Source organism: Diabrotica virgifera, chromosome 2 (genome assembly GCF_917563875.1).
Source record: "Diabrotica virgifera virgifera chromosome 2, PGI_DIABVI_V3a".
NCBI classification, from domain to species: Eukaryota; Metazoa; Arthropoda; class Insecta; order Coleoptera; family Chrysomelidae; genus Diabrotica; species Diabrotica virgifera.
Window position 1 is genome coordinate 18878993 of NC_065444.1, and position 24679 is coordinate 18903671.

The 24679-nt window shown below is 32.9% G+C and overlaps 1 protein-coding gene across 1 annotated transcript; it reads left to right on the plus strand.

The window, feature by feature from the left end:
- Nucleotides 1-75: 75 nt before the first annotated feature.
- LOC114325790 (PR domain zinc finger protein 15-like) lies at nt 76-24621 on the plus strand. Its single transcript, XM_050642486.1, has 8 exons — nt 76-256; nt 6393-6716; nt 7902-8061; nt 8966-9138; nt 11686-12144; nt 14897-15349; nt 17437-17919; nt 20672-24621. Exons 1-8 carry the CDS (start codon nt 185-187, stop codon nt 21281-21283), a joined length of 2736 nt encoding a protein of 911 aa, XP_050498443.1. The 5' UTR covers nt 76-184; the 3' UTR covers nt 21284-24621.
- Nucleotides 24622-24679: the final 58 nt, after the last annotated feature.

Below are 24679 nucleotides of genomic sequence, written 5' to 3' on the forward strand. Positions count from 1 at the left end.
GTCCTAAATTTAATATGTGTCATTTTAATCTAAATAATAAAAAGAAGATGATGTTACTGTCACTGTCATTCGTGTACATAACCTAACATAATAATAAATAGGAATAATGTAAATAAATGTTCCTAACTATATAAAATTTTAAATTAAAAATAATAGTTAGGTGCTAACATAACAAATTATCAATATGTCTATATGTGGAATTTGTGGGTCAAAACATGTCCCAGCAGAATGCGATTTAATAGAAGTTACTTCTCATGTAAGTAAAAGTTTATCAAAATGAAAACTCAAATTATCTTAATATAGGAATGCCAACTACTAATCTTATATCTAGGAATCATCATTATCTTTGCCATTATCTCTATATGGGGTCGGACTCCCTAATTGCATTTCTGTAGTGTCTATCTTGGGCCTTGGGTCATATCAAGTTCAATTCGCTGTACGGACATATCCTGCTGAAGCGTCTCCCCAGGTCTTATTTGGTCTTTCCCTCCTACTTTTTCCAGTAACCCGCAGTTCAGTAATTCTTCATATTGGGTAATTATGGTCTAGACATTGAACGTGACCAAACCATCAACCTGTGCTCCCTCATTTTGGCGTCAATTGGTGTCACCCCTAGACTTCCCCAAATATACTCATTTCAAATTTTATACTTTTTGGTTACTCCGCTCATCCATCTTAACATGCTCATTTCTGCCACATGCATTTGTTGTTCCTCTTAGTTTTTAACTGCCCAACATTCAGTTCTATACATAATAGCCTGTCATATCTGTTTTTTCTCTTCAGTGTCATTGGAATTTTTCTATCACATAACACATCACTTGCTTTCTTCCATGTAAACCATCCAACCCTAATTGTATTGCATGCATCTCCATCTATTTCCCCATTACTTTGTAATACCGATCGAAGGTAAAAAAACTCTCACTTTTCACAATCATTTTACCATCTAAAGATATCATTTTATTTGTAGTAACTCCATCTGTAAACAAATATTCTAAATAATCAGTCTTTGTCTTACTAAGTTTTAAACCTTTTTCCCCAAGACCTTGTCTCCACTGTTCCAGTTTTTGTTCTGTTACCCTCACTATTTCTCACCAACACCCTGTTACCCTGTAGTTTCGCTGATATCTGATTCAAAACTAATGGGAATAAATAAGGACTAAGCACCGAGCACCTTAGTGTAATCCTACTTTCATATGAAACTTATCAGTCTCTCCCACATCTGTCCTAACACTAGTTCTTATTCCCTCATACATATCTCCCACAATCTTTACATATTCTTAATATTGTTCTGAAGCTATTTCTTTGTGGCATTTACTTATATAATTTACTATATTGGGAAATAAGCCACAATTTAACTTGAAAAATGATTTTATTTTATTCTAATAATTTTATAATAAAATCATTTTTCAAGTTAAATTGTGGCTTATTTCCCAATTAGATAGTACTTTACTTACATATTTACTGGGAACTCTTTTCTTATTGAGTGCCCACCACAGAATCTCTTGAAGAACTTTTAGACCAGTAAGGATCTGTGAAAAAACGTCTATTTTTCGTCAGACGTCTCCTTCTCAAATATGCCCGGAACATTAATAAAAAAATTAAAATATTTAAAAATTTCGAAAAACGTCGATTTTTTTCTGCTTTCTTTGCTTATAACTTTAAAACGATTCGTTTTGGAACAAAGTCGTACAGAAATAAAATAAAGATAATTGATTTTTGTATGATATACGACTGGTCAAAAATGTCTTAACATATTACCTTTTCTGCAATATAGCAATAAATACAAAATAAGGGGGCAAAATACGCCTGTTGTTATTCAATGTTTTAAATCACTTTGGTGGCACTTAGAACCTTAGTAATTCGCTTAGGAAATTCTTTCTAACATACTTAAACTGTGTACCAAATTTCATTAAAATCGATCTAATAGATTTTGCATAATAAATTTGCAATCTAAATGTTTTTAAAAAAGTTCAAATTTTTTAAAATCTTTCTGAACAAAAAGTAGACCATTTAGAAGTTGTCTAATTTTTTTACATATAAAGAGGTGCTCTACCTATCTAATACACTTTACACAATTTAAATCGGATTATTTAAGGGGCCTCAGCAATGTTTTAAACTTATAAACAATTTTTTGACTTATAAACAAATAGCTTTGTTGAATAATAAAAAAATTAATTTTTAGCAATGCAAATAATTAAAACCGGTATAATTTGACTTAAACTTTCAAATGCTGTCAGCAGAATTGCCATTTTATTTTTTAATCAAAAGTTATCCGCGTTCAAAAATTGCAATTTTTCGAATTTTTGAAAGTTCCACTATTTTATCGAAAAATATGCATCCTACGAAAAAACTTGTAAGAAGATAGATAGATAGATTTATTTAGATAGATAGATTTATTTAACTACTTTACAAAAAAAAATTGTTTGTAGCAAGTCAAAATTACAAAGTCAAAATAAGGAATATAAAAATTACAAGGTATATAAAATCACAAGGTATATAAAACAGAAATATAAAACACAACTTATAAATATGTATCACAAACAAGAATATAGATTAACAAAAAATATTTTGTGTCACGGTAAGCATTTCAGTAGATGTTCTGCAATGAGTCATATATTCTTCCGAGCAATAAAAGCAATGTTTCAACAGATACCTTTTTATTACTTTTTTGAAACTGTTACAGCTTAGCTGTTTAATATCTTTTGGTAAAATATTGTAGTAGTTATAATTAAGACAATTTTTATCTGAAAGACGCAATCTAGAGCGATTTGTTCGTAAATAGTGAGAGTATCGCGTATTGTGAACGTGAACATCAGACTGCTTTGTTAAATGGGACCTTTTTCTGTGAATTTCAGTCAGAACTTGATATATCAACAGAGTAGGTAGCGGCATAATTTTTAATTTGATGAAGAGAGGTCGGCAATGTTCCAGATAACTAACCCCTGCTAAAATCCGGATAGCTTTCTTTTGCATCCTGAAAATTTGAAGAGCATTTGTTGAATTGCCCCATAAGATTAATCCATAGCTTAGGTGTGAGTGAAATAAAGAAAAATATGTCACCTTCAATGTCTCAAAGTTGACAACCCTTGCTAGTTGACGAATAAGAAACAATGAACTAGACAGCTTCGCCTTTACTTGTGAAATATGAGCCGACCAGTTCAATCGATTGTCTATGGTTATTCCTAATAGTTTAGCAGTGTCTTTGTCATCTGGATCGCCATGTAAACCACTTGCAGATATAATCAAGTCCTGCGTTTTTTCAGTATTGAGTTTTAGTTTGTTCGCAGCAAACCATGTGCTAGATTTATCAGAGACTTCATCGTAAGCCATTTTTAAATCCTCATTTTTATTACCTGATATTATGTATGTCGTATCATCCGCAAATTGTACTGATTTGTACGGAGATATGAAATGAGGCAAATCGTTGACATATATAATGAATAAAAGAGGTCCCAAGACCGAACCTTGTGGGACTCCATGTTTTACGGGTCGAAAATCGGAGAGATAACCTTTAGACACTACAGCCTGGTGTCTACCACATAGGTACGAAGAGATAAGCTTAAGAGGGATACCTCTGATTCCATAATAGTTTAATTTGTGGAGCAAAATGTCATGTGAAACGCAGTCAAAAGCCTTCGACAAATCGCAGAGAGAAATTGCTATGCGATTGCCACGTTCAAGCCCCTCAATCACCTCGCTCACAATATTATATACCGCGTTTGTAGTAGAACGAGCACTTCTGAATCCATATTGCGAGTTGCTAAAATAACTTTTAGACTCAAAATAAGAATATAATTGTTGTTTGATCACCTTTTCAATCACTTTCCCGAATGTAGAAACAATGCTTATGGGTCTGTAATTGTCAGCTTTCGAGGAATCACCTTTTTTATAGATAGGTAGTACCTTTGAGTACTTTAGTGCTTCTGGAAATACTCCAGTTGATAAAATTAAGTTAATAAGATGAGTGAAAGGTGTTAAAACTATTTGGTAAGTTTCTTTTAAAATCTTGCTATTAATTTCGTGAACGTCCTTACAATTGGAATTATTAAGAGATTTAATTATTTGAGAGATCTCATCTTCCACAACGGGTCGGAAACAAAAGGACTTACTCGGGGAAGGATAGTTTCTGTAACTGAAGAGGATATCGTTATTAATAGTGGGAAGGGATGTAATTATATTCTCTGCGATTGTAATAAAAAATTGATTTATTTCGTCTGGAGATAGATCTGGTTGTACCGAACTGGATCTTGTATTGCCTCTTTCGAAGTTTAATATTTTCCAGCAGTCTCTAGGTTTATTATTGGAGTTAGCAATAAAACCAGAGTAAGCCGACTTTTTAGCATTTTGTAACTGCCGATTATATTCATATTTTTGTTGTTTATATAGTTTGAAAATATCGGGATCCTTAGTGACATCTGCAATGTGTTTAATGAGAGAAAGATTAGATCTGTAAGACCTTAATTCGTCATTAAACCATTGCACGGGTGTTATTTTAGCAGTTTGTCGTACTTTTTTTAATGGAAAAAACTTTAATATTAAGTTGTTATAAGTTTCAGTTAAAAAGAACATCAAGACATCGGGATCGTTATGGGTGTCATAGAAAAAGTCCATCTTTGTACTAGCTAGTGCATATTTAAGCTTCTGCAAACCAGAAGAAGTAATAGACCGTTGAAGTGATTGATTAGTGTCAACAACTTTAAGATCAGAATCAATAGATATAAATTGTGCTCGATGGTCAGAGAAACAAGGTTCAAATACGCCCACCCTGTAGATATTTTCAGAAAAGTTAGTCATAATGTTATCGATGCAACTACTGGATTGAGATGTGATTCTAGTATAATCGTTTATCGTTATTTCTAGACCAAAAGACATTAACAGATTTTGAATATCATAAGAAGAGTCAGATTTAATTTTAAAATTTATATTAAAATCCCCAAGTATAATCAGTTTGTCTGCTTTGTTAAGTAAGAATGCTATAACATTCTCAAAATTCACCAAGAACAAGTCACAGTCACCATTACCTGATCTGTATACAGTTAAAACATTGGTTCTCATTGAAGGTATATAAATTGCACAAAACTCTGAAGTTTGCTCTACGTTATATTCATTTAGATTAAGAGAAGTGTACATAAGATTTTCTTTTACATAAATTGCAACGCCACCTTGCTTCTTTTCAACCCTACAGAAAATCTGTAGTAAAGTAAAGTAAAGAACATTTTTTGCTTAGAATTACCCAAGAAATACAAAAAAATGTTTTATTTTGCGAAAAATCGATGTTATGTAATTCCTTAAGTTCTTTGTTTATAACAATCTTATCGACATCCGGATCAACTGTTACCCAAAAAAATCGTGTTCTACGGGTCAAAAAATACATAAAAATCTTGGGTAAGTCCAACTAAATAAAGGAGCCCGTAGCACCCCCTCCTGGCCAGAGGACTAATTTGTTTATAAGCCAAAAAATTGTTTATAACTTTAAAACATTGCTGAGGCTGCTTAAACAATCCGATTTCAATTCTGTAAAGTGCATTAGGTAGGTGGAGTGCTTCTTTATATGTAAGAAAATTGACAAATCTTTATATGGTCTAGTTTTTGTTGTGCAAGATTTTAAAAAATTTTAATTTTTTAAAAAAAGTTTAGATTGCAAAATTATTATTCAAAATCTAGTAAGTCAATTTTAATGAAATTTGGTGTACGATTCTAGCACATTACAAAAATTTACTAAGCGAATTAGGAAAGTTCCAAGTGTAACCTAAGTGATGGAAAATCATTGAATAAGGACAGGCTTGTTTTGCCCCCTTATTTTATATTTATTGCTATTTTGCAGCAAGGGTGATAAATTAAGACATTTTTAACCAATCGCATCTGATAGAAAATTTAATTATCTTTGTTTTATTCCTATACGACTTTGTTTCAGAATGAATCGTTTTAAAGTTATAAGCAAAAAAAGTAGAAAAAAAACGAAATTTTTTGAAATTTTTAAATATTTTTTTTTTTATTAATGTTTCGGGCATATTTGAGAAGGAGCATAAATCAATTATTATTAACGAAGTTATCACCTAAAAACAGATCCTTACTCTGTTTCTTCACATATCCGTCTATCAATTACTCTCTCCCAGATTTTCATGGTGTGACTAAGTAGTTTTACGGTCCTGCAGTTTGTGCATTGTTGTATAATATCTCCCTTGTTGTAAACTAATATACTGTATAGGTACCTACTAATATACTGCTTCTCCATTTGTCTTGCATTTGTTCAACTTCCATAATTCTGCTCTGTCCTAATGTTCTGTCCTAATGCTCTCCACACTTCCCCAGGAATATCATCTGGTACAACTTCTTTTCTTTTCTTTATTTTTTTAAGTGCATGAATCACTTCCTCATTTGTTATTTTTCAGATTCCTGATAGAATCATTCCCTCCAGGGCAAGACTGACCATGCCAGAAGCTCTAGAATTAAGAAAGTTAGCAGATGGTACTTATGATGTTGCTGCGTTGTATCCTTTTGAAAAGGGAACACAATTTGGACCCTTGGTTTGTAAAAAACTGTGTTCCTTACTTCCTGCTATTAATTTCCCATTAAGGGTATTTTGCGAAAGAGGATCAGAGGATGACACCTTTTCGGAGTATTATTTGGATACTACTAATGAAAGTGAGTGCAATTGGATGATGTTTGTAAGTGCAGCAGCTGATTTTGAAGAACAAAATATTATTTGCTATCAGGTAAGCAACATTAAGTATCAGTAAATGATTGTTATATGTTTGTACTTAAGCCACCCCCTTATACCTTATGGTGTAGAGGTAATCAGATGGCCCCATGCCATTCAGTCAGTAACTAGTCTCTCTTCCTCTCTCCTCCCCATATTTCTTTTTGCCAAAACCTGCACAATATCTGTTTTCCATGTTCTTGCTGGTCTGCCTCTTTGTCATCTTTTATCTGATACAGCTTTCCATACCCTTTTTACAGTTCTAAAACTTTCAAGTATTTCTTCATGAAATACTTGTAATTCAGTATCTTGTGTATTCTCTGTTACAGCCACTCCTCAAAGGCTTCCAATCTCTTGCACATATCTTCATTCAAGGTCTACTAGTCAAGGCCACAAAACAAAATAGAGAAGATGTAATATCTCAGCTTTTTCACTTTTAAACCAAGAGAAATTGTGGCTTTTAAAGAAGGTCCTCATCCGGTTGAAGGTATATTTAGCTTTTCTGATGTGCACTCTTATCACCTGGCTGCTGGCCCATTCTTCATTTTTTATTGTGTCTAGGTAGTTTTAGTGCTTCACTCTTTATACTGGAGTTTGGTTGATGTAGAGTTGACCTTTTGTCTCAAGGTAGCGATCCTCTATTTATTAAGTTGATCTCTATGTAATTGTTTTTCTTTATGCAAAATCCCATTTCTTTGTATGGCTTTGTTTATCCTCCTCATTATAAATAATTATGAAGCTTTTCTTAGTGATTTCCAGTGTTCTTTCCCATCTAACTTCCTGTCTTGCAGCAATATCTATTTGTTTGTTGAGCTATCTTTCTACCTCTTCTTTTTTTTAGTCTTTAATAATGTTTTAGTAGTCTATTGTTTTTTAACATGTCCTTTTTTATTCTTTATATGGTTATCGTTTATTTTCTTCATTTACTTCATTTTCCCCAATATTTTGGAGTTATTTGAGATTTTTGCATATTTCTCCTTTCTTCTAGGAGCACTTCTCCTTCATTTGATTGATCTCTTCCGTTCTGATTCTTCCTCCTTGATTCTTCTTCTTATATCGTTTATTTATTCCCTCCCATTATTGATGGTAACATCAAAACTTTAGTTTATACATGTTAATGTCTTAATAGATGAAAGTGAATATTAATATTAATAATAAACTTACGAAAATAGATCATTTAAGATACCCAAAATGTTTACAGGATGGAGAAGATATTTATTATGTAACAGTTAAAGACATATGCGAAGGAGAAGCTTTAAAAGTTTGGTACTCACCATATTATGCTGCAAAAATGGAAAAGAAAACCTGGAAACCTAGTAGCAATGACGAGAATCATAATGTGACAGAGAATTCTGTAGTTGGTAAGTAGTAAAACAAAGATTTGCAAAAGACTTGTTTACTTTTTGTTAAATTTTAATCTTACAATTAAAATGAGAATAATATTAATAATAATAATAATAGCTTCCCGTTTTATAACGTTAACACGTCTTTGGGATTATAGCAGGGTAGTCACTATCTCTAGGGCATACGATATACAAAGAAGGTAACAGAGCCAGTGCTACACTTCAACCGCCTATTATTACCCCTGGCTTTACCCAAGGTACTCATTTTATTCAGGCTGAATCGACTTGGGTCCTATAGATATTTTTAAAAATGTCTAGATGTTCCTACCATCTGAGCTATCCGGCCCATATGAATAATACCCTTCTTTAGCCCATTTCTATCATTTAACTTTGGGCATAGGCCTTCCCCAAATCTTTCCATACCTGTCTGTCCTTGGCTGCGCTTTTCCAGTGAGTTCCTGTAGCCTTTACAAGATCGTCCTTCCATCGCATCTGAGGTATTGCTCTTCTTCCTGTCCACGGTCTCCAGTTTTGTATTTCAGCATTCCATCTTTTATCTTCCTGTCTCGCATTGTGGCCCGCAAACCCCCACTTTAACCCTGTTATACCTATGTTCAGTTACATACTTATTTTACTTTTGTTTTCTCTTTTATCCATTTGTTTGATTTTCTGTCTTGCCGTTTTATTCTCAACATAGATCTTTCCATTTTTCTCTGAGTTATTTCTATTTTGTTTATGTTGTCTTTTGTTAATATTCATGTTTCTGAGCCAGACGTCAGAACAGGAAGGATTAATAATACGTATGAGAATAAAAACATGAAAAAGGTAGATTTCAGCTTATTATTACAGCCTTCTACTGTATCTGTCTTGAATTATCTAAGAAATATTTGTCTGACTAATCTTCTGATCTCATTGTTTTTAGAGCAGTTAGTGAAAAATAAAAAGGATATATCTGCAAGGGAAATATGGAGTTGTAAGTTTTGTGGTAAAACTGAGAAGTTACTGTCAGAGTTTGCTTTACATTTGATTCAACATTATCGAATGAAGGCAGAGACGTTTTGTAACGTATGCAACTTTCAGTTTAATAGAGTTAAGGTAAGGAAATAATATATTTGGGATATTTAGCATAGGTTCTTAGATATAGATGCTCTTAGATATAGATATATGATAGAGCAGATCATATAGCCCCTCTGAAGATCTGCGGAGAGAGTGAAACGTACGTAAGGGGATGATTGATCATCTCTGAATCGAAATGTAATGTAATGTTTATTTACGGACTTGCCATTTTTACAAATCAACTTAAATTTTTACAAATCAACTTAAATTGAACTAAACTATTAAAGCACAATGTTATTACATAAAAAGGTATTTTCGATCTCATTCTTAATAGTACTTAGTGATAAATGAAAAAATCATTACTTTTAAATTTGTTTGCATTTCTACACATTCTCTGTAAGAGTTTATTTACAGTATAAGTTCGATTTTGAAATTCTAAATAAAATAAGTCTTGGAATCTGGTGTCTCTACAGGGAGTACGGAAGTAAACCTTTTTCAAAAGAGCACTAGCATCAATGCCTCCTCGTATTAATTTATATATAAATGTTACATCTAGCAATATTCGCCTTTCTTCAAGGATAAGCAATTTAAGTAAAGATTGTAAAACAATGTATTCAATTTCATTTACAGGTATTCTCAATTTAAAAGCAATAAATCTTAAGAACTTTCTTCTCTGTACTCTTTCTAATAGATCTTTCTAGCAGTTATAATGCGGAGACCAAATATTGCTACCATATTCCAAAACCGATCTAATAAGGGAACAGTAGATATTTTTGAGACAATAAATATCAAATTCAGAGAGGCTACGTTTCATGAAACCTAAAAGTTTCATGGATATATTAGAAACGTAAGAAAAGTGGTCCCTGAAGCTTACTGTAGGATCAGAAATTACCCCAAGATCCTTAAATGTTGTGATTACCTCCAAAATATTTGGTCCAATATGGTATTCAAATGAAATCGGATGTTTGTTTCTAAAAAATCGCATTACCTTACATTTATTTATGTTCAAATTCAGAGCATTTAAGTTACACCAATCCAATAATCTACTTAAATAATTCTGTAATAAACTACAGTCATTGGAATTTCTTATGACTCTCTAAATTTTTAGGCCATCAGCATAGAGAAGAATATTACTATGATAAAAACAATTTTTTATATCATTTACAAAACAATTAAAAAGCAGAGGAGATAAATGTCCACCCTGTGGAACACCAGAGGTTACATTGGTAGTAGATGACAAAAATTGGTTAATTTTTACAACTTGAGTTCTATCTGTGAGATAGCTCTCCATCCAGCCTAATAATTTTCCATGTAAACCAGCATTATAAAGTTTAGAGATTAGAACAGTATGAATAACTCTATCGAATGCCTTCGAAAAGTCGGTATAAATGACATCAACCTGGTCATACCCTTCAAGAGCGTCCAACAAAAATTCTTGTAAAATTAAAAGATTGGTAGTAGTAGAACTTCCTGGAATAAAACCATGTTGGTCGGGCAGTAGAGTAGCATTCAATAATGGACCAAGTTTTGCAGCTACAATCCCTTCAGAAGATTTAGCAAAAACTGAAATTTTAGATATAGCTCGGTAGTTTTTAATATTTTCTCTATTACCACCTTTATGGACTGGGGTAATATAACTTATCTTCCATATCTCTGGAAAGACACCTGAGCCCAATGACAAACTAAATATTTTTTGTAAAATATAACTCAGAATAAATCTACAATTAAATATGAAAAGAGGGGATATATTATCAAGGCCAGAACTTGCTTTTAGATCAATCTTAGATATAAATTGAAATACATCTAATACAGTAATATCACAAATTTCAACACAAAGACTATTATCAGAGTTTACAGTAGGTAATCAGTATTTCTAGTAACATAGGTTGAATTAAAAAATTTACCAAACAAATTTGCTATATTTTGGGAATTATCAGAAGTTATATTCTCATATTTCATTGTGTTTGGCAAATCAAAACATTTTCTTTTATTATTTACATAATTCCAAAAATCTGTTTTATAATACATAGCAGTTTGTAAATTATTAGGTGAATCTGATGACATGTTTTGTAAAAATCCCTAAATTCTTGACGCAAATTAGAAAAAAGATCATAATCCTTCTTAGATCCTGATATAATATATCCTGAAATAATATATGTTTTAAATGAGGAGTGTACCATTTCGGAAATTTTGAGTTTTTGCATCTAGTTTTTGGCAATGAAACATAAGCTGTCTTTCATTTTCTCAGTATACTCATATTGTGAGTACACGGAACCAAATTTCGTTGGAATTTTTACCTGGACGAATGAACGGAAGGTGACTGCATATTGTAGAGTCCCTTTCGTCTCATTTTTTCATCGTCTGCTTGCCTTGTAAATTATAGAAGACAGAGATTGATGTTGTACCCAGAAATTGGTTCCACGGTAGAGGCCTTCAGATTTGGGACTTATCATTTCGTAAATATATGATCTTGTATACTCCTACAACTTCTAAATCCACTTTGTGCTTCGTCTAACGATGTACATGAAATATAAACTACGACATTTACTATATTTAGATAAATATTCATGACTTTGTGTTTTTTAGACGTACCAAGAACATATGAAACGGATTCATAAGACTGACGCAGTACTATTACCTACAGAACAACAAGCAGCAGTGTTACCGACACCTGAAGAACCCATTCCTGACTCACTATCACAAAACACTTCCATTGGTGGCCCTCTAATGTTTACCTCACTTCTTGGAGATAGTATGGACAACACAATGCTTATATTTACTAAATCGGATAGTAGTAGTATAGACCAAAATCGAAGAGGAAGTCAAAACAATAATAATTTAGGTGTTGAAGTTTTGACTGTAAAAGTAGAACCTACCCGTTGTGAGAATGTCAAAGTATTAGATAATTTTAATTTCGAATTAGCATCGAATGGAAATGAAAGACTTATCTGTGATATATGTTTAAGTGATTTCGATAGTTTGAAAGAGCTCATTACTCATATGAATATCCATTCGAAAGGCCCTGAAGCGACGGTTCATGATAAGGTAAGATTTTGACTATCTTCTTTAAGTGCCATCTCCGTGACGAAGGGTGGCAATCATCATGGCTGTTCTGACCTTCTAGGCAGCTTCTCTGAACAGTTGCCTTGAGCTGCAACCAAACCATTATCTCAGGTTCTTCAACCAGGAAACGCATCTCCTTCCTACACTTCACCTACCCTCTATTTTTCCTTGCATTATGAGTCTTAAGATGTATCTTTCGCCTCTCATCACATGACCGAGATATTGCAATTTCCTTTCTTTTATTGTGTTTTCCATTTCCCTTTCTCTGCCTGTTCTCCGTAACAGTCTTAACACTTCTATATTTGTGACGCTATCTACCCATGAAATCCTTAGCACTCTTCTAAATGTCCACACTTCAAACGCGTTAAGTCGATTTATTGCATTTCGGTTTAATGCCCATGATTCAGCTCTATAGTAAAGCACACTGTAAGACCAGGGTTATAAGACAAAAATATACCCTGTTCGTGACACTTCAGCAGCCAGAGTACTGAAGCGTTTTTTCGACAGGTAATACCTATAGGAACAAATTATAACTATTTCCTGCGTAGGATCTGGCGGCCATTTTTATTTATAAACAATTAGCTTTAAAATGACGTATTACAAAGTTTGATATACTCATTTATTGTTAATATAATTGCGAAAAAGGTCGGAATTGCAAAAAAATATTTTCTCATTAACTGTTGTAAAAATTAGTGTACAGATTTGAAATTTTTGTCAAATAAGGGTTCTTTGGTGCTTAATATGTGATAAAAATTTCAAAGCGATTCATTCAATTGTTTAAATTTTATTCAAATTGTTTATCCCAGAGAGCATTTTTTTTTTGCAATAACATAAGTCAGAAAAAAATGACCTTAGAACCATTCCACAGGTGTCAAATGAAAGAGCATGAGCTACATTTTCAACGTGGTTTAAAAAAGTGAATAAAAAATGCATTTATTAGTAATAAATAATTATGCAAAAGTATCGTCCATTTTTCTTTATAAACTTTTTGAATAACTTTTTCCAAAAATATTAACTTTTTTACCCTGTTTTAAGTGCACAACTACCAAGTAATGTTATCTATATCATAATTGATAAAAAATTGTAATAAATATGTATAATTTCTTATATAACAAAATAAAAAGTTTATAAGGAAAGATTTACGATACTTTTGCATAATTATTTATTACTAATAAATGCATTTTTTATTCACTTTTTTTTCCAAGTTGAAAATATAGCTCATGCTCTTTCAATTGACACCTGTGGAATGGTTCTATCGTCATTTTCTTCTGACTTAATTATTATTGCAAAAAAAATGCTCTCTCGGATAAACAATTTGAATAAAATTTAAACAATTGAATGAATCGCTTTGAAATTTGTATCACATATTAAGCACCAAAGAACCCTTATTTGACAAAAATTTCAAAGCTGTACACTAATTTTTACAACAGTTATTGCGAAAACAATTTTTTGAAGTTATACTTCTTTACGATCGAGTGTGAAATTTTATAATTGCCTGCCGCATGCGCAGACAGTATGTAGTTCGTTCCTAATCTTTCAAATTATGTATCAGCGCAAATAAGTCATTCAAATAATATATTAGTGTTTTTTAGTAAATGTATTATTTATTATAATTTTTGTGTCTTTGGATTTGTCTTCCTTGGACGTAAAATAATAAACTATCTATTTTTATATTTCACTTGTCACCGTGATGTGTAATTATGTATATCCAAAACGTCAATAACAGGCGCCTTGATAGCCTGGTTGGTAGAGCATTGGACCAGACATCGAAAGATCGCGGGTTCAAATTCCGGACGATTCATATTTTGTTTTTATTTTTGGCATTGTTAAGTTTTGGTTAATTTTTGGTAATTATTGTTAATTTTTTGTACTGTAGCTGTTAAGTATATTTATTTCATTGAAATTATATAATAGAACTATAACTTCTTACGTGCCTACAAAGTACACACACATTCTTTTTTTTTTGCAATTCCGACCTTTTTTCGCAATTATATTAACAATAAATGAGTATATCAAACTTTGTAATACGTCATTTTAAATCTTTTCCATAATCTCGAAGATATTTTTACTAAAAAAACCTTAATAGGTTTCCCTATAGAAACCATAAGTTTCCTTGTTTTCCATTGATTTGAAAAAAAGAGAAAAATGCCATTTTTTGACACTTAATTGTTTATAAATAAAAATGGCCTCCAGATCCTACGCAGGACATAGTTACAATCTGCTCTTATAGGTATTACCTGTCGAAAAAACGCTTCAGTACCCTGGCTGTTCAAGTGTCATGAAAAAAACTTTATTACCCTGGACTATGTGTACATAACATTTAATTTGCATTATTCTGAGTGCCAACTAAAGAAGTGGGATGTATAGTTTGATGAATAGAGCAAGATAACGTTCTCTAACCTTGTCGAGTCTGTGTACCTCTGAAGATTTCGAGAATCTCATCTCTTATGGTTTGGATCGCTAATGAAACTAAATATTACTTCTGTTATTGTTTTGGTTAACCCATTCACTGCCGATCACGTGCCAGCGCGTGATATGGTTACTACAGTCAGGTGCCGTTCACGCCCCAGCTAGTGATGTGGTCACTTGAGTCCGGTGCCGTTCAACAGAATGGCTTCTAGCCGAGTTCCATCATCTTCGATAGGCAGCAAATGGGTTAAAATAATTCCAAAATAAAATATATTTTATTATGTATGTTATATTCTACTGAGATCGTATAAATTTTTGTTTGCAGGTATCAAAAAAGACCAACAAAGCTACTCATTTAAGAAATATAGAAACTAATGAACTATTAAAACAACCATCGATTATACAAAAATCGATCCCAAGCCTTCCGGAGTTGCAAACCAAAGATGCTTATTTTGGCGATCCTTTTCTACTTACTGGTTTACCCAGCGACAATATTGACATGGGCAACACAACTCTAATTCTCAACTCAAACCACATCGTTCTAAATGAGATAAAAAACGAAAATGACCTCTTCGAGAGTGAGAATATGAACTTGAATGTAGAAATGATACTTCCGGAAAACGTCAAGCAGTTGGATAACTTCAACTTTGAGATTGCTCCTAACGAAAACGAACAACCTGTCTGTGATATTTGCCTCAAAACTTTTAAAAACAAGAAGATGTTGGTTCTTCACATGAACGTCCATGCGGGGAAATTCGTTTGCTTCGAATGTAATAAGGTTAGTATAGTATATTCCACGAATTTGCCACTATGTATTTTGGACTAGAGATGAAAACTTTGACTCAAGCGGTCCGCTGTGCTGGAGAAAGTTAATAGCGAATCCTCTCAATAGCCGAAGCACTGTCAAAGACAAGCAAAAATATGGTTTTAATTGGTAATTATCAGAGAACGGCAGTTCTCGTCAGTGGCGCACAATATCCCTACATGCGACACTATATATACACGAAATTTTTGATTTTCTAAATCTGACTGAATTGAAAATTGGGCCAAATCCCATCTTAAAGTTTAGGAAAAGACTCGCCCATCCATATGTCAACTTTCCATTTAAGTTGTTCTATACTGATCACTGGATTACCGTTGAAAGCCGACATGGTGAACCAAAAAAGAAGATGAATCTGGTGATTTTTATAGTGACATTATTTGGTACGAATCTGTCTTGAGTTTACTCCTAGTTTAAATGTGTTCTCTAATTTATTTGTCATTCTTGGAAATCTATAGAGATTACATTTACTATTGTGGCTACTATTAGCACAATTAAATACTTACGCAACATTTATTTACAGATTTTGATCAAATCTGTTATACAACCAATGACAACGACATTATAAATATACCTCCAATATTGTCATATTTCGCCGCTGCTCACGCTGGCATCGTTTCAGGTACCCCCACCATGGTCACGCACAGAGCGAATATCATATTATCCAAAACATTACACATAGTCCATGTGGTGAGACCGCTCCCGTCTGAAAAAAATTTCTGATTCGGTTTCTTTATGGATTCCTATTCAAAAATGTCCCCTTTAAACAAATCAGAAAGGTGCCGGGCGGAATTTTTGGGCAGAAATTCTTTAACAATTTTTTTAAACAAATACAAAAGATCATGTTTTTTGCTCTGGAACATATATTTTTAGATTTTTTGGGTCAATCTAAACAAGAAAGGTATCTTGTAATTTTTCTCAGAAATTTATAGTTTTTGAGTTATAGACGATTTAATATCTGAAAAATGCGAAAATACGCATTTTCGGGGCTTAAAAACTCATATTTAAATTAGTACCTTTGAGGTTGCCAGATACTTAGATTGAAGAATGAACATTCAGCTTCAAGATTCTGAAGAGTGATCGCGTCTAACTTTAATTTATACCGTTGTTTTTTAATTGTTAAATATGCGTGTTTATCCGATTTTTTTGCAGGTGCGGCGCGCTCCATTTCAAAAATATCCTATTTTCCTCCGAAAAATATTTTCTCTAGATTCTTTGTGATATTCTAAATAAAATAAGTTTCTTGCCATTTTTCTCAACAGTTAATAGTTTTTAAGTTATAAGCTATTTAAAATCCGAAAAATGACAAAAAAACGCATTTTCGGATTTTAAATCGCTTATAACTTTAAAACTATTAACTTTTGAGAAAAATGTGAAGAAACTTATTTTATTTAGAATGTCCCAAAGAATCTAGAAAAAATATTTTTCGGAGGAAAATAGGAGATTTTTCAAACGGAGCGCGCCGCACCGGCAAAAAAGTCGGATAAACACGCATATTTAACAATTAAAAAACAACGGTATAAATTAAAGTTAGACTCGGTCACTCTTCAGAATCTTGAAGCTGAATATTTAGTCTTCAAGTTAAGTATCTGGCAACCTCAAGACTACTAATTTGAATATTGAGAAAATTTACAAGATACATTTCTTGTTCAGAATGACCCACAAAACTCAAAAATATATGTTCCGGAGCAAAAAAAAGTGATAACTTGTGTTTGTTTAAAAAAATTGTTTAAACAATTTCTGCCCAAAAATTCCGCCCGGCACCCTTCAGATTTGTTTATAGAGGATATTTTTTAACAAGAATCCACAAAGAAACCGAATCAGAAATTTTTCCAGACGGGAGCGGTCTCACCACATGGACTAACATTTATTTTTATACTTTCTACCTGCACGCAGAAAAAGATTGAATTGATTTGGTTATCTGAGAAAATATCTGATAAGGTTACTAAATAATTATCTATTTGAAATGCCACAAGTGAAAAAGACGGTGTTTGCAAGGGTAAACTGTAAATATATTGGAAATTAAATTATTTGTTTTATTTTAGGTTTTCACTCGCAACGAAAATCTCATTTACCATAGTTGTACAACCTACTACAAGTTAAAATGCCACTTATGCGAAAGGCTCTTCTCACAAGAAAAGGCTCTTAATTTTCATATCAAAACTCGTCATACTATCAATTGCAAACGTTGTAAAACTATTTTTTCATCTGAAGAAGAGAAGAAAGCTCACAACTGTCCAAAGAAAGCTCCGTCGAAGCAACATACTTGTACTATATGTTCGAAGGTATTTAATTTTAAGAACAACCTTTACACCCATATGAAGACTCATGAGTCAAATCCGTCCGAACCATTATATACTTGTCCTACGTGTAACAAGGTATGCAAGAACTGGAATATTTATTTTAGGCATCGAAAGCTTCACGAAGGATTGAAATATAAATGTGATATGTGTGATAAGACATTTAACCGAAGCGACAGCTTAAAATTGCATAAGGATGATCAGCATTCATTAGATGAAGCCAATAAGGTAAACATTTTTCTATTAGTTAGCAATTACCACTTCTACAATTCATGAAAAACTGTTAGTTGTTTCTCTCTTTACCAACTGATTTATCCTTATGTTTATTATTATTACTAATCAGTTCACAGTCTTCTGTTTTAACTAATTTGATCAGTTTAATTTTATAGTCAATTTGTATTCAACAGTTAATTAAAAAAAGAATGTCTGTGTACTTTGTACGCACGTAAGAAGTTATACTTCTATTATATGATTTAAACGAAATTAATATACTTTTATTTATATTTTATTTAAATATTAAACTAATTTATACTTACTACTTCTCAAACATTTTTATTAAAACAGTGCCAAAAATTAAAATAATAAAAGAATAAAACGCACACAAACACATTGAAAAATGCCACAAATGATTTCTGAACAATAATTTTCGGAAATTTTTTTAACTAAATACGTATTTTCTGAAAATAAAATTATATAATAAATACACTTACAATCATAAAATGTACAAAAAAAAATAAAAAAATAAAAGTTTCTATTGGGATTTGAACCCGCTTATTAGTGCGGTTGGTGTTGGAATTCATTCGCCTTGAACGCTTATCCACGGAGACTATACGTCATCATGTGCGAAGTTCAAGTAATTAAACGGAATAAACTTTTGACAATTATGATTTTGAATTGAAATGATTTAGAATTGAAAAAATACAACAAAACATAGAGTAAGAAAACAGTATATTAGGTGAATATTGATAGAAATATTGATGGTAATCAAATTATGTAAATAAAAGTATTACATACTATGTATTTTGGTAGGTTCAAATAGGTGACATTTTTTATTAGGACACTGAAACATTTACAATTATTACGTACCTGTTGCTTTTAAAAACTATTTAAAAAGTCACTACAATTATAAACTTTTTTGTTTCTGTCCTCACAACAATAAAACTAATATATTATACAACATTTGTTTACCTCCATATTGAACAATTATTATTGACAGATCATTTCAACACCCAATCAGAGCCCGTATAACGACTAATACCATACTGTCGGTGTGCGCATGCGCGCAGATTAGTGATAAATAATCACCCTCATATCACGCCTAAAGAAGTATAACTTCAAAAAAAATTTAAATTTTGTAAAACAAATTTGTCTCTTTCTTTTTAATTACAATAGATTTAAACGATAGACATTTTCAGATATAAAAATCTTTAAATTTTCTTTAAATCTTTAAATCTTTTCTTCCGAAAAAAATTATTAAAAAATATCTGCTGAAACATTGCTTTTACTGCTCAGAAGCATAAATATTTTTCTGTTAATCTCTATTTGTTTGGGATGTTTTTTAAGTTACGTTTTATATTCCTTTTTATATAGGTCTATGTATTTTTGACTTGCTACAAGCATTATTTGTATTTGTAAAGTAGTTAAAGAAAACAATCAAAATCAAAAGACTTAAGAACGAACTTAATGATTGCCCCAACTTCCGTCTACACACTACAATAAAACTGTGCAGCCGTGATCGACAACGATTTATCGAATAGATTTTGTTCCTGTCTACCGATCGTTTCCATCAACCAAAAATCTGCGTCGATTTGCGTCCACACGTTCGATAAAACTGCACCAACGAACTGCACAGTCACATCACTACGATAAATCGTTGTCGTGTATCTTCTTCTTAACGTGCCCTATCTATCAAGTCCCCTTGACGTGGCGATTAACATGGCGAAACTGTCTCTGTCTCGAGCTATTCTAAATAGTTGTTCTGCTTTTTTTATTCCTGTCCACTCCCGGCTATTCTTCAACCAAGAGGCCTGCTTTCTACCAATTCCTCTGCGTCCTTCGATTTTACCCATCATAATAAGTTGAAGAATATTATACCGGTCTCCCCTTACTACGTGTCCAAAATATCTTAATCTTTCTATAATCTTTCTATATTTGATGTTATCAAGCAGCTCGCGGGCAGCATTTGCTCTCTTAAGGACTGTCACATTTGTCAGCATAGCCGTCCTTGGTATTTTCAGTTTTACGTCTGTGCATCCACATTTCAAAGGCGTCCAAACGATTAATGGTGGATATTTTTAATATCCATGCTTCGACACCATACAAGGATCAAATGTAACATTTAATCATGCGCTTTCGAAGTTGAAGTTGCAAGTTATCATTATAGAAGAATGACCTTATTTTTAAAAATGTCGTGCAGGCTATCTCGATTCTACATTTTATCTCTTTATCTGGATCTAGTTGTTCAGTAATATGGCAACCAAGATATTTAAAACTGGGTACTCTTTGAATTATATGACCAACATATAACCGTGAATCTTGATGGGCCAAACGGCTAAATACCATGTATTTTTGAACAATTTATGTTTAGGCCAAACTCTCTTCCCACTATGTCAATGGCATTTAAAAGGTGTTGTAGTCCATTCATATCATCACTTAAAATAACTGTATCGTCTGCATATCTGATTGTATTTATCAGAATTCCATTAACTTTCACATCCCATTTCAAATTATGCAGCGCTTCCTTAAATATTCTATCTGAATATAAATTGAATAACAGTGGGGACAGTATACAACCCTGTCTGACACCTCTTTGTATTTTGCATATTTCTGTTGATTTTCCATTTATGCAAGCTGTCGCTGTTTGACGCCAGTATAACAGTATGTCGTGTATACCAGTCATTATCAGACCACCAGATAATAAATATGACTACTTTTATTTTGTTTTCAAATTTCGCTAATGTTATTTTTCCTTTAATTTTAGGTAAGCTGCGAAACTTGCCAAAAGGATTTCAAAAACAAAAAGTTGCTCAAGCTGCATCAAATAACACACCTGGATAACTCCTACAATTGCCAGCATTGTTCATCTGTGTTCAAGACCCAAAAATATCTCAAACGTCACATAAAACACGTACATGATAGTTACAAAGTTATTGAGTCGCTTGTATCGTGTATTGACAAGCAATATTCTTGTCCAAAATGTAACAAAAAGTTTAAACTTCGCCATTCCGTTGAACGACATGTCAAAAACTTCCACCCAGAATATAGCCTGGAATACAAAAATAATAGCAAAATGAAAGGACTGGAAAATAAGAGACAGGCTAATCTGTCGAGACAAGTGGAGGATCTAAAGAGGACAATTGACAACATGAACTTCACTACAGACGAAATCAACCAGGATAATACCATGGAGATTTTGTTTAATAACTCAGATATATTTACTAGCGACAGTAACGACAGATTGATGGAGAGTTTGATTAATACAGCAGTCAGCGAGAATAATCTGGACGATAAGGACCATCAGCAGGATCCGATGTTGTCTATGCCAGATTTGGATCTGGATCACATTGGTTTGAGGACTAATGTTAAGTCATAAGTTACTAAACTGTGTAAAGTTCCAAGTGGTAAAAATGCAAACATTTATATTTATGAGTATAGTTCACAATTTCTTTGTACTCTTCTTCAACATACAGTGGAACCTCGATAACTCGGATTAATCGGGACCGCGGCCGATCCGGGTTATCGAAAATCCGGGTTATCGAAAATCCGGGTTAGCCGGAGAATATGGTAAACATTAATAAAATACGGTATACTTGCAGATAAACTCCGTTATAATTTAAATAACATGAAATATATATGCACAGTACACATCTAAATTACGTATAGTTGTATAGAGTATTGTTCATTTCTTCACTGGTAAACCACGTTCGCGTTCCGCACAGAACCACAAGCGTCGTCGAGAGTCTCATTTTTAGCTTTATTAGTTTTGCACCGGCACCGACTGTCCAAACTGTCTTTTGTTATTTGTTATCATTTTGAAACAAAATTCTTCGATTTTAGTTCTATTTTTCTTCCAATCCGATACTGTAGATATACCGACACCATTATGATGCTGCAATTGTTTTTAAAGATTCGCCTTTATCAATCCTACCTAATGCTTCTAGTTTCTTTTCCATTGTCACTACAACATTTTTACGTTTTGTTGCCATTACGTAGACAAAAAATACGCAATCACAAACTTATCTGAAGCACGATTACATAACGGAAGCGAACAATACGACTGTGTAGTACTATACACAATGTGGTCACAATCGCATGTTATTTAAGAACAGACTAAGACCTTTGTTTAAAAAAGAATTTTTTAACTATGTAGTCTTTTAGTATTTTTTAAACAATGATAATACAGTTTGAAATAAATAGATGTACAAAAAAGGAATAGCAGGTGTCTGTTGTTTCCGATAATCGGCTCTGCCGCCGTGTGCCATGAGTCATTTTTACTATCGTTTAGTTCAAATTATACAAATACCCCTTATCTCTCAAATATTATATTACATACATTTTTATTGTTGAAATGTTTGTCTGATAAAAATCGGTCCGGGTTAGCCGGACTTCCGGGTTATCGGGGGCCGACTTATCGGGGTTCCACTGTACTTGTATTACATTTTATTAATAGTCGAGAAAATGTAGCATTACACCTCTAACTTTTTCTAAAGTTTCAGGAAAATTCTTGACCATTTTTAATGAGGGACAAATGAAAATTGTATTGTTGTAGGTGGAAAATGAATTTTCCAAAGTACATCTCAAAGTGTTCAAAAAATAAAAATTCACAACTCGGAAAATAATCATGGAAATAAGTTCAATTTTTATACTTGGGGGTTTTTGGGGTCGCTGAACAGGAATATCGGGTCGGCGAAACTGGTGCCCGGTAACTACATTGTCTCCTGGAGTTTTATGGAGATTCGTTATGAAAATACTTGAAATTTATTATCCCGGGGTTTTTGAGGTATCTAAACAAGAATATCGGGCCGGCGAAGCTGTAAGAGGTAGCTGGTGCCCGGTATCTACATCGTCTCCTGGAGTTTTATGGAAATTAATTATGAAAATAGTTGAAATTGTATATCTCGGGGTTTTTGAGGTAGCAGAGGACACGAATCTTGTATCGAAGATGCTGTACAAGATACCTGATGCCCGGTATCTACGTCATCTCCTGGAATTTTTTGAAAATTTGGTTTAAAAATAGTTGAAATTTATTATTTCGGGTTTTTTGAGATCGTTGGAACGAATATTGCATCGAAGCTGCCGTATGAGGTACCTGGTGTCCGATATCTAAGTCGTCTCCTGGTGGAATGTTATGGAGAGTCGTTATAAAATTTTCATAATGAATTTTCACAAAAACTCCAGTAAGCGACGTAGATAACGGGCACCAAGTACCTCGTACGGCATCTTCGATACAATATTCGTGTCCAGCGATCTCAAAAACCTCGTGATAATAAATTTCAACTATTTTTAAACCGAATTTTCATAAAACTCCAGGGGATGACGTAGTTACCGGGCACCAGGTACCTCTTACAGTATCGCCGAAGAAATATTCGTGTTCAGCGATCTCAAAAACCTCGGGATAACAAGTTTCAATGATTTTCATAATGAATTTCCATAAAACTCCAGGAGACGACGTAGATACCGGGCACCAAGTGCCTCTTACAGTTTCGCTGACCCGATATTCGTTTTCAACGATCACAAATAGCCCGACTATGAATATTGAACTCATTTCTACGTTTAGTTTCCGAGTTGTGCACTTTTTTTTGAACATTGTGAGATGCAATTTGGAAAATGCATCTTCCGACTACAACAATGCAATTTTCATTTGTTCCTCATGCCAAGTGGTCAACAATTTTCCTGAAGGTCTCCCGAATCAAATGCAAAAGGTTTCATAACGATCCGTATTACATTAAAAAAGTTAGAGGTTTAGACAATTTTAGTGCTTTACATCCTCGTCTATAAGACTTTTTTTGTAAGTTTTTTTATTTTAATATAGTTGATTCCCAAGCATATGTTGATTAAAATATTGCATCTAAATTCCGTGACCCGTCAAAATAGCCCGGTCAAAACAGCCCCGTCAAAAAGCCCCGTCAAAATAGCCCGGTTACAAAATAGCCTCGACAAAATAGCCCGTAAACAAAATAGCCCCGACAAAATATATCGTACACAAAACAGCCCCGGTCAAGACAGCCCCGGCGACAACACCCCCAATAAAAAGTTTTACCTTTTAACGGAGTATCTACCATTTATTTTAAATCACTATGCTAATTGGGAAATAAGCCACAATTTAACTTAAAAAAAATTATTCTATTAACGTTTCGACTTCCTTTTCGGACGTCGTTGTCAAAATACAAAATATTAATAAATTAAACAAAAATGTTGTTGCTTGGTAAAAAAATTCTTATAATAATTAAATTTAATCTGACTCATTCATATCTGCAATTCAGACATAGATTATGGTGCAAATGATAGGAATAAATTCATTATTTCGTAAACCCGCGATGTTAAGGAAAAGTCCTGAAACAGGTCGATTTTTATTTTTAAAATTACGATATTTTGGTATATATGTCATACTATTGACGTCATCCATCTGGGTGTGATGACGTAGTCGATGTTTTTTTTAAATGAGAATAGGGGCCGTGTGCTAGCTCGTTTGAAAGGTTGTTTAATTCTCTATTCAGTAATATAAACATTTACATAATTATTTATACAAGGTGTCCAAAAACGTTTTTTTAATTTAAATTATTTGACATAATAAGAAGAATGTATGTACTGTACACATTGTTTCAAAATACATTTTACTACTGTCAGAAATCAGACAAAAATATTTATATCACAAATAAACATTCATTTTCGCTTAAATTAAATATTCAAACTTCCAAGAGTCAGATGGCTGGCAGGAGCTGGCTTTAACATTGAATTTAATCGAAAAGTAGAAAACATTTAATCGAAA

Bases quoted from the DNA above. Each gene is read 5' to 3' on its own strand.
- LOC114325790 (XM_050642486.1), top strand. From the start codon at position 185: ATGTCTATATGTGGAATTTGTGGGTCAAAACATGTCCCAGCAGAATGC. The intron at 257-6,392 runs GTAAGTAAAAGT...GTTATTTTTCAG, and splicing joins TAATAGAAGTTACTTCTCAT to ATTCCTGATAGAATCATTCC. The intron at 17,920-20,671 runs GTAAACATTTTT...CTTTAATTTTAG, and splicing joins CATTAGATGAAGCCAATAAG to GTAAGCTGCGAAACTTGCCA.